At 37.8% G+C, this 15662-nt stretch overlaps 1 protein-coding gene across 6 annotated transcripts in view; it reads left to right on the top strand.

The window, feature by feature from the left end:
* GART (phosphoribosylglycinamide formyltransferase, phosphoribosylglycinamide synthetase, phosphoribosylaminoimidazole synthetase) overlaps positions 1–15662 on the top strand; it is a 43756-nt gene that overhangs the window by 8728 nt on the left and 19366 nt on the right. For all 6 annotated transcript variants that reach the window (XM_019528874.1, XM_019528876.1, XM_019528875.1 and 3 more), the window contains exons 3-12: positions 2924–3019; positions 4484–4658; positions 5301–5412; positions 6472–6540; positions 7785–7910; positions 8766–8853; positions 9468–9553; positions 10847–11015; positions 11708–11939; positions 14081–14175. In XM_019528874.1, the coding sequence (XP_019384419.1) occupies positions 2924–3019; positions 4484–4658; positions 5301–5412; positions 6472–6540; positions 7785–7910; positions 8766–8853; positions 9468–9553; positions 10847–11015; positions 11708–11939; positions 14081–14175 (1248 nt within the window). The remainder of the gene's footprint in view (positions 1–2923; positions 3020–4483; positions 4659–5300; positions 5413–6471; positions 6541–7784; positions 7911–8765; positions 8854–9467; positions 9554–10846; positions 11016–11707; positions 11940–14080; positions 14176–15662) is intronic.

Below are 15662 nucleotides of genomic sequence, written 5' to 3'. Positions count from 1 at the left end.
AAGAGTAAATTGGATGCTTATCTTGCTGGGATCCTATGACCCCAGCTGACTTCCTGCCCTTCGGGCAGGATCTTCCAAGGTCCCTTCCAGCCCTAATGTCTATGAAATCTTATATGAACATTAGTTTCCTCCTCCACAGCTAAAGAAGAAACTGATATTTGATATCAGCTGTGTTGGCTAATGCTGTAGGACTGAGGAGGCAAGACACCATCCACCTGTACAGTCTATTAATCTCTGAACACTGCTGCCTCTGCTGTAAGTGTTGGACTTGGGCTAAAGTAGTGACTTAAGCCTCCTGCTCCTCTGCCCAGGTGTGTAGCAAAGATCAGGCCCTAAAAGACTATCACAGGACCACTGAGATATTAAGATATATAATTGTATCTAAGGCAATTAACAAGCCTTTCGATAAGATTTCTTATCCATGTTCTACACTTGAGACAGAAAGATTAAGAACAACATCCAGTGATCTTCCAAGGTCCTTTCCAGCCTTACAATCTGTGACTCTTTCAAGTTCTCCAGTAATTCTGGGCCCCCTTTCAAGGGTTCTAACATATATAGCTCCTGCTGGCTTTAGCTGGAGTTGTTTGCGCTCATTGATTTTGAAAAATGGGCCTGAGATATTTGAAGCTGAGCCTGCTTCTGAAATTTGTTATTCTTTGCAAGTTGCCCAGTGGCACACAATGAATCAATAGGAAAACTGGGTTAGTTACTTAGTAACCCTGACTCATAGTCGCTTTTAGTCCGTAAGACTACACTGCCTTCAAAAATCTCTTTAACAATATGTCTCACATATTACAGTGGTATGTATTAAACATAAAAACATGCAAAATTAAGATCAATGTAGTATATGTGTAGACATACATTATGTACATATGCTTGCTATGTTTATATTTTAATGTAACCAAAATCTACTTTTATTCTTATGCACCATGGAGGAGACATGATTCCTGGCAGGATTTTGTCTTTGTACAGTATATGCCAAATAAATTATGTTTACTTACACCCCAAGAACCCTAAAGTGGATTTTATTGGAAACTTTATAGTTTCATAAGTAATAGATTTGTTCTGTTTGGCTGTTCTTTGAGAGTGACGAGGAAAGGAAGAGTATTCACATGAAAATCATATGATCTCTTTATATCCACAGCATCAAATGAAAATCTTTGTCCCTGTGTTGAAATTGAGTTAAAGCCAGATTGCATGAGGAGCGAATTATTAAATGATGTATTTATTTCAAAGAATACTTTTTTTTTTAAATTCTACAACTTTATGTGACTTCAATAAAATGTATAAAGGAAGGTATTACATCTCCATATCTGGAATAAAAGTCACAATCCAGCAAAGCACTCGAGCACAGGCAAACTTTTAAATGTCAGGCACCTTGAAGTCAGATGGACAATTATTCTTTTTCTGCACTGAAGCCTCGTTGAATGTGCTTTGGGTATGCATTTGTCATTAGCCATATGCTTTATTACTTCAGTTCAGAATTTATAGTGTATGGGGCATATTCACTATTCAGATGGTGTAAATGGATTAAAAACCAGCAACTTTCTGTTAGGGATTCCCTACAGTCAGCAAGGAATGAGCAGAGCCAGCTCCTATGACCACCCCCCAAGATAAATTTGCTTGGGGCCACTGAATGGCTAGAGGCTTCAGTAGAGGACATACCCACTCCCTGTGTGGAACTCCATGTTTGGAGGGACTTTAAGATTTTGTTCTACCTGTAGACAAGTGGTAGATCTTGGAGCCTCTTGCGGTAGATCTCAGAGCCTCTTGGAGTCAATCCAAGGCTGGGGTGGGGACTGAGTGTCCACATGCATGCATGTGCATGTCCCAGCCCAGCAGGTCAGTCTGTAGTGGTGGAAAGGGGAGGGGCTAGATTGAGGCCTCTGTGGTGAGGGACAATGGTGCAGAGGCAGGAGCGGTGGTAAATTGAGTGGGTGGGACTTACCTGGCTGGGTGGGACTTACCTGCTGGGGAGGGATGCCCCCAATTCATTTTTTCTCCCTCTGCCTCACTCTGCCCCCACCCCTTCCTTCCCCACAGACTTACCTGCATGGGGGGGGGGCGACTGCAGCACATGGTAGATTGAGTTGCTTTTAAATGCCAAAGGTGATCTCCTACTTTAAAAGGTTGGAGACCACTGCTGTAGACAAACCTATTTAGACCAATGTTCAATAGAAGTAGGGATGCCATGGAAGAGGGGGAGAAAAGGATTAAGTGTATTGTGTTCCAACTAAGAGTAATGCCATCATGGATATTTGCAGGATAGTAACACTGCATCCATCAAAACAAACAGAAATAGGAATTTAAAGCAAACTGTCCCAGAAAGGAAGGGATCTACACTTCACCCCCTCTTTGCCAAGTAATGACAGTAGCTTCATGCTCTGCTGTGTCACTCCCCTTTCAAATGACCAATCCGTTTCAGATCCAGTTCAGAACGTTTTTTTGGCTGAGTTTGAAAGTTCATGTGATTTGGTTAACCTTTAGACCTTGGATTTATTTATTGTTGATAAAAGTCATGGAATTACATTGCCTTTGTTTAAAGAGCATGTCCTACAGCTTGATAATTTGTCTTTCCTGGAGGCTGTCTTTTTTAATTATTATTTTTTCACACTGTCCATTAGATTTCTCCTTGCACAAACCCCTAAACTTCCCAAGCGCCATGGGAGAGATACTGATGCGGTTAACCACACTGAGTGGCACTCATCCTGTTAATGAGTTCTTGCTAATTTAAGGAAACATGTCAGGATCTAACTTGATGTAAGATTTAGACATGTTGACATCTTGCCATTCCAGATTAACATTTGAGCTGTTTTTTAAGTATACTAAACTAAAAAAATCCTGTCTTTCTATTATCTGATAACTTAGGTTTTCAGCAACAGTAATTAACTACAGGTATGTCCGTTTTTATATCATTTTACAGTCATTTCAATTGATGACCATGTTGCCCTTGCCCAGTTCTGCAGAGACCATGAGATCAGACTTGTGGTGATTGGCCCAGAGGTTCCCCTTGCTGCTGGTAAATTTCAAATAAAGTATTAATTTTATGAACACTTATTAATATATAATTTATTTATGGAATATTGCTTTTTAATTAATTGCTCCCAACATGGTAGAGGAATGGATTACTGCAATTTCACTGTTGACAGTAGTTATTTATTTATAGGCTTTCTGTGAGAGATCATTATCTAAATACCTTACAAACTTTTATGGATTTCTCCTCAAAATATTGGGGGATTTATGGTGGGGCTGTCATGAAGTATTAACATTCCCATTTTCAGGTGGGGTTCTGAGCTAAAGAGTGAATCAAGGCATAAGTTTTAGAGGTGCTATAACTTCTGTTAAAGTCCATAGGATTTGTTGGCTTGGTCGGCATCTGTGCAAATCAGACTTAAAATAACTTGTTCCAAGTCATACAGACAGTCAAGAAACCTGCACTGAAGAAAAATTGAGAACTTTTTTTCCTTCTTTTTTGCAAAACTGATTTCATTCTTCTCTTAGAGGGCGTGTCTACATGAGATGCTTAATACTCAGTAGCTTAATAACACTGTGCAGTAGCGTGCCAGGCAAAAACCATGCCAATATGCTACTGCACAGCAATATTCCATAAATGAATTATGAGTGCTACTGTGCAGTTAGTGTCACTAAAAAACTGTGCACCGGCACTACTGCCCAGTAACTGTAATTACTATGGATTTAGTTAGTACTTGCTTAATGAAGTTCTAACGTAAATGCACAGTAACTACTGCACATTAATGAACGTGTAGACATGCCCAGTAAGAAGTATTTCTAAGCTGCCAAAATATTAGATTTGATATTCTTCCAATTGGAAGTCAATAGCAAATCTCTTGATGTCTTCAGTGAGTGGAGATTATAACAATTTTCCCTATTAAATTCAAGGTCATGTGATGAGATAAATGTTTCTAAAGTTTCTTATGTGGGTAACATAAGATTTGTCATGTCCTTAACTATATGTTTGTGAAACCCAGGCACTTAACATTATGCATCTCAATTGCTGCTAACTTTTTAAATTGAACTTTAGTTAGTCTGGGGCTTTTTTAACTGTGGTCTGGGAGTTCATACCTTAAGGTTCTTGTAAGTCTAAAGTTTTGATCCTCTCACATGCTCAGAAACTTCCAACTTGTGTAGAAACAACCCTTTTGGTAGAGGGCAGTAATAAAGGAAAAAAAGAATTTAATCTCTTGAAGTGTTGCACCATGTGACTGTGGTCCTTATATTCAGACAACTTGTTCTCAAGACAGATTCTGAAGTCCAAATTGCCACCTGATAATTACAGCTAACAGAGCTGCTGAGGCCCATCTGGTCAATGCCCAGAGTTCCCAAGATGCATCAGACTGTACAACATTTGTGGCTGACACACAAGTCAAAAGCAGAGCAATTTCATAATGTTTTTGTACTGTATTAGTGTAATGTTTTTAAAACCACCTAAATAGGCCAAATAATTTATATGTGCTTTTGATAGGAATTGTTGATGACCTGACAGCAGCTGGAGTAAGATGCTTTGGTCCAACAGCAAAGGCAGCTCAGCTAGAGTCCAGTAAAAGCTTTTCCAAAGCTTTTCTGGATCGGCATGGGATCCCAACTGCACGATGGAAAGCCTTCACCAGTCCTAAAGAAGCATGCAGCTTTATTACCAAGTAAAATACCTTTCACAGTTAGAAGTCTTTTCTTATTATAATATTGTGTGTATAGTATGCTTGCTACTGAGAATTGGCAACCTAACTGTCATTCATTTATCAGTAATGGCACAATGTCCAGATATTAAAAAGGTGCTTTAAAATAACTCTGCAAAAATACCATCAATAAGAGTTTTACGTTTATTGCTCCTCAGTTAAGTCAACTGATTTCAGTTTACAAAGAAAAAGGTGTTTTTTTCTAATTGCCAGCCATGCAGTGATCATATTAGATTCTTTCCAGTTCATGTCTTATAGCCAGTAATGCAAATTCTGCAACCAAAGTTTACTTAACAATTCTGTTGATGATCAGCTTGTTCATCCTACAGCAGTAATGGTACTACTGTGCAAACAGCAGTAAAATGTTCTTCCTCCTGAAAAGTAATGAGCTACCATCAGGCGGAAAAAATCATTCATTGGACTAAGGTAATGGGAGAAGAGATTCAACTGTGTGTACTTTATTCAAATAATGTTTAATATTAAATTATGGCTGTGATAATAAGTATTTGACCTTTTGATTCTCCATCTTCAAAATGCATACAAAGAGTAGAAGTTGGCATTGAAATTGTATCATGCTGACAGTTTATAATGACCATTTTTTTCCAGTGCAGACTTTCCTGCCCTGGTTGTAAAAGCTAGTGGTCTGGCTGCTGGCAAGGGGGTAATTGTGGCTTCTAACAAAGAGGAGGCTTGCAAAGCTGTACATGAAATCATGCAGGTGAGTTGCAAAGTTGTATAAAGACTTCAAACTTTTTTATGCCAAATGAGTGTGTTTCTTCCCACACTTGGCAAAACCTCTACAGTGTTCTATTTTTTTTTTTTTTTTGCAGTACTTATTAGGCTAGCATGAACCATATTCCTTTTAAAAAATGTGCATGCTATTTGGGTGTCTGTGAATGTGTATAATATGTATTCCTCCAGGAAATTCTTCCTAGTCACAGTTTGTACAGGCTTGAATAATATCCTGATCCTGTGCTTACTTGCTTCCTTCTGAATTTACTTTTTCTCCATACCTCTGAATCCCTGTGATTTAAAATCCAGTAAGACTAGAGTTGCAATTTCTGTAATTGTTTTATTCAAGGGCATGCTGAGAAAACAGACCAGAGTCACTAAGATATCTTTGCTTCCTTTTAAGGAACCAGGAAAAGGGACATGTCTCCCCTTAAGTAGTCATGGATGCAGAGTTAAGTCCTCAAATGGTGTCAGTAGGGAAAGCTCAATCAAATTCAGTAGAGTTATACAAATTTACGCTATCTAATTCTCCAAAGTTCTATTCAGTGAAGTCTGAGACCCATTAATGTGTCTTGGCAATGCACTATTATGTTTGTACTGCTGGATAAATACATGTCTGTATGGAAACATTGAAAGGGAATACTGCAGAGTGTTCTATATAGATGCCTTTTCTGACAGTTGGCTTTCTCCTCTCAAAGGCTGAAAATTGTTGATCTAGTCTGAAGTAGTACCGGTTCAGAACTTCAAAAGAAATGTAAAGCATGGTTCATAAATAACTTCACATGTCTGTTGATTTATTTTATTTTTTTTTGTGTTCATTTTATAAACACTAATGAAAATGTCTGTATTAATGGAAAGCTACTTCAAATTGAGGAAGGGAGCAAACTCTGGCATTGCCATGGTCTGATGTAAAGAAGATGGGCACAGATTTTAAATCATTTTGTGTTTACTGAATTGGGAGGATACCGGTATCTGAATGTTATGTTAAAATGACTAAACAGAACATAGGAGAACCAAAGATATAACTTTTGCTTTGTTTTTGTAGGATAAGACATTTGGAGCTGCTGGGGAAACTGTTGTTGTTGAAGAACTTCTTGATGGAGAAGAAGTTTCGGTAAGTATATGTGTGATCCTTTTAAGAGTTTAGTTACAATTTACTGAAGGAACATTTAAGGAACTATAAGCATCTCTACTTGTGCTCCACTGTGGAGGGGAGGGCACTGTTGCGCCTGCAGTGTCAGATGTATTCAGCATCCTATGGTTCAAAATAGTGGCATTGAACTAAAGATCGTTCAATGAGCTTTAGTTAAAGTGCCCTCGCCATCATTTTGAAGTATGGGGATGCTGAATACATGTGATGCAGAAGCTGCTGGAGCATGATAATTAGCACACTCCTGCAGCCTTGCAGCAGACTTGATTAATCTATTTAGCATGCAGGTGGAGCAGATCTCCATCACGTATAGATGCTCTTAGGTACCAGTTTTCTCAGGTGATGCTGCACAGGTAGCAGTAAGGGCTAACATGAATAAAAATACAGTTTTAAAAATTGAAAACAAATCAGATTTTACTATCAAATAAGCTTATTACAATGAACTAATTTAAATTTGAAATTCCTATGGGGAATTAAGTTTATTAAACTAACTTTTAAATCAGTAATTGTAGGTGCAGACAGAAGTGCAGCCCCCAGCTGTAACTTGGAATGATTTCTGCAAAGCGTTCTGAGTTACAACATTACCCCAAACCAAACAGAAGCTCATTGCTGGTTCCAGAGGGGAGGAGAATCTGCAGATTGGGAACCTGCATCCAGGTTCCCATAGCAACAGCTACAGCTCTCTGACACTGCTCCCTGTTTTCAGAATGGGAGAGGTGAAAAGCCATGGAGGGAGTTTGTTCTTGAGGCTCCCCAGCTGGTGCTGAAGAGTAGGGTGGGTGAATTGGAGCCCCCTCATCTCAGGGGAACTCCAGTACATCTGCCCTACCTCCATCGGACAGGAGAGGGGGCAGAAAAATCTCCAGACTGAACTCCCTCTGCTCCCTTTCCCCCCTACCATTCTGAAAACAGTGACAGGCTGGGAGCTCCCAGACACAAGTTACAAAAGAGCTACATTTTGAAACATTTGTATCTGATATCTCCTGCAATCAGTAGATTGGCCATTTTTTAAGCTGTCTGCAGCCTTGCAGTTGTGTTTGGGCACAGGTATAGACTGCCTTCTGTGGCCAGATCAGGCAAAAAGTGTTACTTCTGTCTGCACCCTAAAAGGCTTGCTTGGGGCCTCATTTGGGTCCTAATTTCACCAAGTCTGATATCACTAGTTTGTCATACACATTCAGCTTTGGTTAATTGTTTTGTCTTTATAGTGCTTGTGCTTCACTGATGGCATAACAGTTGCCCCTATGCCACCAGCCCAGGACCACAAACGGTTAATGGATGGAGATGAGGGTCCAAACACTGGAGGGATGGGAGCTTATTCCCCAGCACCACAGGTAAAATGTGATAATAGGTGGCTGTGTGGATAGATCTAATAACTGAAAACTTATGTATATTCTTTGTTGCGTCGTGGCAAACAGGAATGAAGAGAAAAGACTTGTTGCAGATGGGTAGGGGGCAGATGCAAGGAGTTGTACTTCACTGAGCTTCACTTGTCGCTCTGAAAAGTAGGGCATTCTTACTTAAATACACTTTCAGTGTGAAGGTGGAAGCCTATGTTTTATTTTTCATTAACCTTCAGTGCTATAAAGTCCTGGTTACCAGTGCCAAGTGGCTGAAGACACATTGTTATCTCTTGCCTGAGTGAGTTAGAATCATTGACCTATGCCATATCTTATGATTTTTGTCTCTGTTTGACAAGTAGCTGTTATTTGCAGAAGGGGTTAGTTTACTTTCTGTTGATTCATGTTGTCTTCTATTGTTTTTTTTCATTTTATAAATAGATAACAAGCCACTATGTAGCTACTTTGAGTGTATTTGGTACAACTTGGTCAGTAATGGCCACTATGATGCTTTTTAGTTTGATTTGTCTTGTGCTTCATGCACTTATGCATATGCTTAACTTCATGAAAACAAGCAGTTCCAATGAAGTCAATGGGATTACTTGTATGTGTCGACTTAAGCACATGTGTAATCATTTGTAGGATTGCAACACTCAGTCAATACTGCAATAAGCTCTTTGCAAAGAGATAAAAAGATAGCAAGTTTCTCTTGTTAAAACATGTATTGAACTGGGAAAGATACCTGCAGTTTCTTCGCATCTCTTCGAAGTCATACAGAAAAGTACACGCTGCTTGGTAAAATAATACATTAATTCTTAAAAGTACTCATTTCTAATCATATTTTATTAGATTTCCAAAGACTTATTCCTGAAAATAAGAGATACTATTCTTCAGAGAACAGTGGATGGGATGAAAAAAGAAGGAGTTCCATATACTGGTAAGTGAAAACTGTCTCTTACGTGATTCTTGTTAGTTGTTTAGTATCTTGAACAACTCTTACCGCCTCCTCTGTACTCTGCTCTTCCACTAAAGAATTAAACTTTCCCTGAAGTTATTGGTAATATTTTGATTACCTTCTTTGGAACTAGGTTTGATTCTAGTGGCTTTGATCCAAAGCCCTTTGAAATCAAGGAGTATCCCTCCATTTCTGGTTACAGAGCACCCCAAGTAAGCAGGAAGATAATAACAGAATAGCATTTTAAAAATAGTCTGCAAAATTGTGTAAAGTTATATGCAACTAATATTAAGAGTAAATTATGTAGAGATGCAGATCATAGCATTTCTGATTAGCTAAACATAGGTCAGGTAGTCAAATGCTTTTTTCTTATTTGTACTCAAGTGATTGCATTATCAGATACAGATAATTGCAGATAACATTTTAGCAGATTTTTTTTTAAATTTGGGAAAAATATTAGAAATCAAGGTATACTAGAACAGCACTCTCAATAAATGTTACATTATAAATAGGTTTAAAACAAATGACCTTTACAGTCACCTAAATGACTTTTAATTATTCCCTTTTCTTCCCTTCTATTCTGTTCTTTATTTTAGGTGTGCTCTATGCTGGATTGATGCTTACTAGGGATGGGCCTAAGGTTTTAGAGTTTAACTGCAGGTTTGGTGACCCAGAGTGTCAGGTGAGTCACTGCAATTAAATATAGTTTAGTGTAATGGGGAGCAAAGCCATACTTTCATCTGGGTTTCTTCATTTATTCCATTCTTAAATAAAGGGATTTTAACTGAACACCTAATACTTAATTATTAGCTTGGCATTCTGGGGGGTGAAGGGTGTAGAATGGTTTATATCCGCCATATAATTTATTTGTTTTGAAATTAGAGGCTAATGATCTTCTGTACTAATGATGTATTCCTTGCCAATGAATTTTCAGTGCTGTACAGAGGTTCTGTGAAATTGATAATGTTCCAGATCTGAGCAACTTCTAATCTAGAGAAAACAAGAGTGCTTTAAATTTCACAAGATGGTGTATCATGGCTGTCTAGATAGCAGTCCATGGGTTGCATGCAACTTGCAGGTAGTTAAACTGTTAAGCTATGGCCCATGAATCCCTGTCATCTTCATCTCCTTGGTTCCCCACAGGTCCAAGCACCGCTTCCCCCCATACCCTCCCTTCCCTCCACTTCACTGCCTCCCTTCATTGCCTGCTCTCTCCATTGCCTGCTTCTGCCAGGGCTTCACATTTTCTCCCCTCTCTGCTGTTTCTACTATCACCAGCTCCTACCTGGGCCACCACTTCTCCCAGCTCCTACTTCTTACCTGTGCCCCTTGTAGGAGGAATGGCCTGTGGCACCTTGTGAATCAGAAGTTGGACAGGCCCTGTGTATCTTATTCACTTATGTATATAACTTTGGTTGTAGACATTGTGTAAATTGGCATTGCCTAAAAAATATACCCTTAAGTGAGATTTAAATGATATCATAGGTTACAATTTTAGCAGGATACGATTAGGTTAAAAATTACATTAAGACAGATTATGATCCTTCTGTTTCCACTGGTGAGAAAATACATAAGAATTTTTATTAGCTTTATCCTAATAATATACTAATGTAGAAAGTCACAATCCTAGCCTATTTTAAAAACAGATGTTTTTTACATTTGCTTTTAAGTTTATCAAGGGTGATAGTTTACTTGCATTTTACTTAGCGTGGAGGACAAAAATAGACTATCTTCACTTTTGCTCAAGTTCTAATTCAAATCAATTGTCAATTACTGGATCTTGCTTAAAATGTTTGAGTGGTAAACTCTTGCAGGAATGTTTATTTAGCAGTCTGTGGTAACTGGATTCTCTGTAGAAGCTGTGGAAATTTCTCTATTAGAGTTTAGTTTGCTAAAAGTAATGTTCTGGAAAAGCATACATTTGGGAATTGATTCATCTTGGCAGTCTTTTATCTTTGTTATCTACATTTTGTAGGTAATTCTTCCACTACTGAAAAGTGATTTGTATGAAATCATGCAGGCAACAATCAATACAAGATTGTCTAGTTCCATGCCTGTTTGGTTTGAAGACAGTGCAGCTGTGACTGTGGTCATGGCTAGTGAAGGTTATCCAGGAACTTATGCCAAGGGCTTGGAAATAACAGGTAAAGACAAGAGTGGCAACCATTTCCTGTTGGCACTCAGGAAATAAGAGAGGCTTATTTCTTGTTGTGCCTTTCAGAGATTAATCCACGTAACACAAAGTTTTAGAAACTTCACAATTTATTATTCTGTTTGAGCAAAAGACAAGTAGATTTCAAGAGAACACCATAGTTTTCTTTAGGTAAACAGAATGCCTCTCTTAAAATTCAGATAAGGGCAAGGAGTTTAAAATCCACTGCTGCGTGACAATCACTGTGCCCACAATCTAAGCATTTCCTAATTCCTGCATCTTTATGGTCTGTTTTGCTAAAGATGATTTCTTTTGCAAGATGGGATGTATAAAACACAAGAGGGTAGTACTTTACTTATCATAGACCACTGTTAGAATTTTGGTCACTTTGGATCTTAATTAGGAGTACAGCAAAATACAATGCTATTGAGTTTAAATGCTGTAAACATGTTTAAATGCCCCATTATTTGTCCCTGGACATTGAGCTAAAATTCATTTCTATAAAAGTTAGTTTTCTTTGCAGTAAACAGAGAAATTACATAGGGCTAATACAAGAAATCGTGCTTCTGGATTGGGGCATCCAGGCACCACCAGAGCACAAATAATTAATTATGATTAACATTTCAATTTCAGAATGTTTTAAGTGACTAATTCTTCACATTTTACATTTGAAAAAAATGACAGGTCTTGCTAAGGCTAAAGAGCTAGGCCTGGAAGTGTTCCATGCAGGGACGGCAATAAAGGATGGCAAGGTGGTGACTAATGGTGGAAGAGTACTTACAGTAACAGCTATTAAGGAAGATCTGATGTCGGCACTGGAGGAAGCCAACAAAGGAGTAGCAACCATACAGTTCAAAGGTGCCATTTATAGAAAAGACATTGGTTATCGGGCCATTGCTTTCCTCAGACATTCCAGGTATATATCTGAAGGCAGTGCCTCAATCTGACTTGTAATAATTATTGCTACCTCAAGTGATCAAAAGGCATTACTACTAGCTCAAGCAATCACTTAAATTGGAGTTCCCTAGTTCTTAATGCACAGAAGTTTAAATTTGCCCTACCTTCTTTTTTCCCCAGTTAATTGAAAGTATTTTAACTTTTGATAACAAAATGTTTTGCAAATAAGAGCCTGTATTAGTAAGACAGTCGATTTTACTGCCAGTGTACAGCTTCACTGATTAGTGTATTGTTAAGCTATTCCTGTATAATTAATAAACTAATTAAATGAAAAAGGGTGTTGGTATGTAGTCTTATTTATACTGGTAGCAGAACAGCATGTGAAAGTTTTATGTAAAAATATATAATTATATTTTTACTATAGTGTGTATATCAAATATTGATATCAGAAAAAAGACAAAACTAAGGGGTGATCTTTTAAAGCACAGACTTGTAATGGAGGTGGACAGAGAAGGGATATGAAGGCAGTTTTGATGATCCCTAGGAAGTATAACAGCCCTTTGTGCTGGCCATTAATGGCCCCAAGTAGAAAAGACCCTGAGGAAGCTGTACTTTTTGTTGGACTTCAGACAGCTTCAAGTATTGGGAGAAGACACTGGTGATCTGTCAAACACCTTTATGCTTCTGGGCCTTGAATTAAGGACAGCTCAGAAGGAATGAGGAAAGTGCAGCATTTTTATTTTGGAGTTGAATCTGCCAGGTGCTGAGGCTTAGGTTCCCATACAGACACTCCCATAAGGCACTGGCCACCTCTTAAGGAACATTTCCTTGATGTTTTCCTTTAATGATAAGACCAGAATACTTTTATGAAACTCAAATGGTCTCTTCTTTATATAAAGCAGCTGCTGGGCATATATTCAAGCTGAAAGTATGTTCAACTCAAATCCTTAGATCAGTGGTTCTCAACCTTTTTAGATTTGGCACACATCTCAATAGTTTTGAGGAAACTCCTCCTGATAAACTCAAGGCACCCCTGAGAAAATAGTAGCTTTTAGTTTTCACTCTTTTTTTTAATTACAGAAAAATAATACAGCAATTCTTGTGTTGCAGAAAACTGTAAAAGACCCATAGGTCAGAATATCTTTTGAACTACAGATTCCTCTGCAAAATATCTGGGCTTATCTTGTGAATCATGTTTATACACATAACAATGCTAATATCATGTGGCACTCTGTAGCACCCTTGAAAGGATCTCAAAGCACCTTGGTTGAGAATCACTGCCCTAGATCAAGTCTAGTCCCATTATTGTAGGAAACCATATCCTATAAACCAATTGGGCACCATTTTATAATGAATTTTGTTGTCCCATTGTGGGTTTGAGCAGAAATACATGCATGTAACTGTAGTTGTGTGATTTTTTTTTTTTTTTTCCACCAGAAGACAGTCTTTTTGAAACCAGCCTTCACCTTTTGTGTAAAACTTGATAGATGTTTTGGCTCTTTTCTAATTCCTCCATACCCTTTCAGCCTAGGAACAGTTATTCCTCAATTGAAGTCAAATAGATTTTGCCACAATTGAGCATTAAAGTTACAATGACCACCCCAAACAAACAAGGAAGTTCCCCTTTTGTTTGAATAGTTTACTAAATGGTATCTTGGAAAATGGGTATTATTTATATAATTCAGTTTTAGTTTATTTTTTAAAGGTTTCTAATGTTCTCCTTTGGAGGTCTTCTGAATACTTGTGCATGTGCTGTATTTGTTTCTTAATATCTGACTTGGTAGTCAGTAGGTCTATGATCTGTTCTTGGAGGCTGTCCTCAAGATGACTGGGAGGGTTCACAAACTCCTTTCAAGTTAAGAGGCATTATTTCTTCAACACACCTGCTCTCTTTCTTCTGTCATATGTGTGACATTAGTCTCAAAACAACAGTACAGTGTATCAACTTTGAATCTAAGCTGGCTGACAGGTTTCAGTTAGTTGACATCATAATTACTGTATATATAAAGATGATGTGACTAGAAAACTCACTGTGTGTAATAGGATCAAGTTTGGAGTCTTTATAATTAATCCCCATAAGCATTTCAGTGTTGTAGGAAAGTAACATAATAGGCCAATATATTTGTGCAATTATTAATTGGTTCATTTAACAATTTTTAGAGGCCTGACTTACAAAAACAGCGGGGTAGACATCGCAGCTGGCAATACTTTGGTTCAGAAAATTAAACCCTTAGCAGCAGCCACCTCAAGGTCAGGTAAGATTTATACCCTAATTCCTGTTATACTCATCTATTGGCAATGGTTTGACCCTAAGAATAAAGCTAGTGCATATTTTTTATACTCTAAATTGAAAATCCAAGGTTAAACAAATGCCCGAGATACATTTAAAATCTAGAAAGCCCTAGGGATACAAAATTGCTTCTCAAAATAATACTGCAGAAATTATTGCATGAAAACCAACCCCTTTGAAAATGCTGCTTCTGTCTCCCCTGCACTCAGGAGCTCGCAGGGTGCCCATAAAATGCCAAGGAGTATGACCTAAATTTAATATACATCAGCAAAAATCGCACCACCTACTGGTATTTTTGATTAAATACATTATCAGAGCATGTACAAAATGAACTATGCATAAATGTTTTGGAGGTCAGTGGGATTTTTTTTTTAACTGAAAACGTAAAGCTACCCATTGGAGAAACAAAGGTATTTTGGTGATATCCTTTATTGAACCAACTATATAGCTGAGAGTAGTGTTACAGAAACTTTTTGGCACAGAGTGCCCTTCCTGAGGGCTGTGCCTGAGGAAGGCAATTTGTGCCCAAAAGCTTGTCTAACATCTCTCTGAACTCTACAGTTGGTTCAGTAAAAACTGTCACCAAAAAAACTCTTGCTTCTTTCATTTTCTTGACTGCCACTGCTTACAGCAATACTCCAATCCTACTAGCCATGCATAAGAAGTAGAATTGCCTCAGTTATGTGTACAAGACACCCATGTATGCCTCAGATAAAACACTTACCAGGTCTGCCTCTCATTTCTTCATTCTGGTCCTAAACTTGCCTTGCTAAGCAAGTCAGTGGCTGTTATACAATGAAATCTGGGACTGCAATGGATATTTACTAAAAAGAAAGTAAAATTCACTTTTATTGAATTTGCATTTAATATGCTTCTAATTTCAAATTTTCCTATTTTTTTTAGCTGTATTCTTTTCATGATCAGAATTTTGCCAGTCTAATTTTTTTAAATATATGATAAAAAATTTAATAGCCAAATATCTTCTTGGTCATACTAATATACTTAAGATAGGAAAAGTGTAGAATAGGCATCATGTATCAATGGAAAAGTATCATATTAGCAGCTTCCCAAAAAAGGCTTGGGTTTCAGATTTTAACAACTCCTTAATCAATTTTTAAAAAACTTTAGGTATGAGAAGCGTTGAACATTCTACAGTAATTTTACTGAATGTGTAATTGCAAGGCTCTGATTGTTAAGCCTTATGTAGTTTTCAGAAAATAAATTCTAAGAGGCCTGGAAACTGCTTCAAGGCCTCATCCCAACAAAGCATCAGGCATACGTATAACTGTCCCATTGTGGGACTTGATCACCAGGGATCCTGGTTTTCTCTGATTTAAAACAATCCCCAATTTTTGGTTTAAAAAAAAAGTAACCCCAAATACACATTTTTCTGTGATCTTAAATGAAACACCACTAATATAAACACACACACACACACACACACACACACAC

The sequence above is a fragment of the Crocodylus porosus genome, unplaced genomic scaffold (assembly GCF_001723895.1).
Source record: "Crocodylus porosus isolate Cpor-Errol unplaced genomic scaffold, CroPor_comp1, whole genome shotgun sequence".
In the NCBI taxonomy this organism is placed as follows: domain Eukaryota; kingdom Metazoa; phylum Chordata; order Crocodylia; family Crocodylidae; genus Crocodylus; species Crocodylus porosus.
The sequence above is the reverse complement of the archived record's forward strand: the minus strand, read 5'-3'. Positions and strand labels throughout refer to the sequence as shown.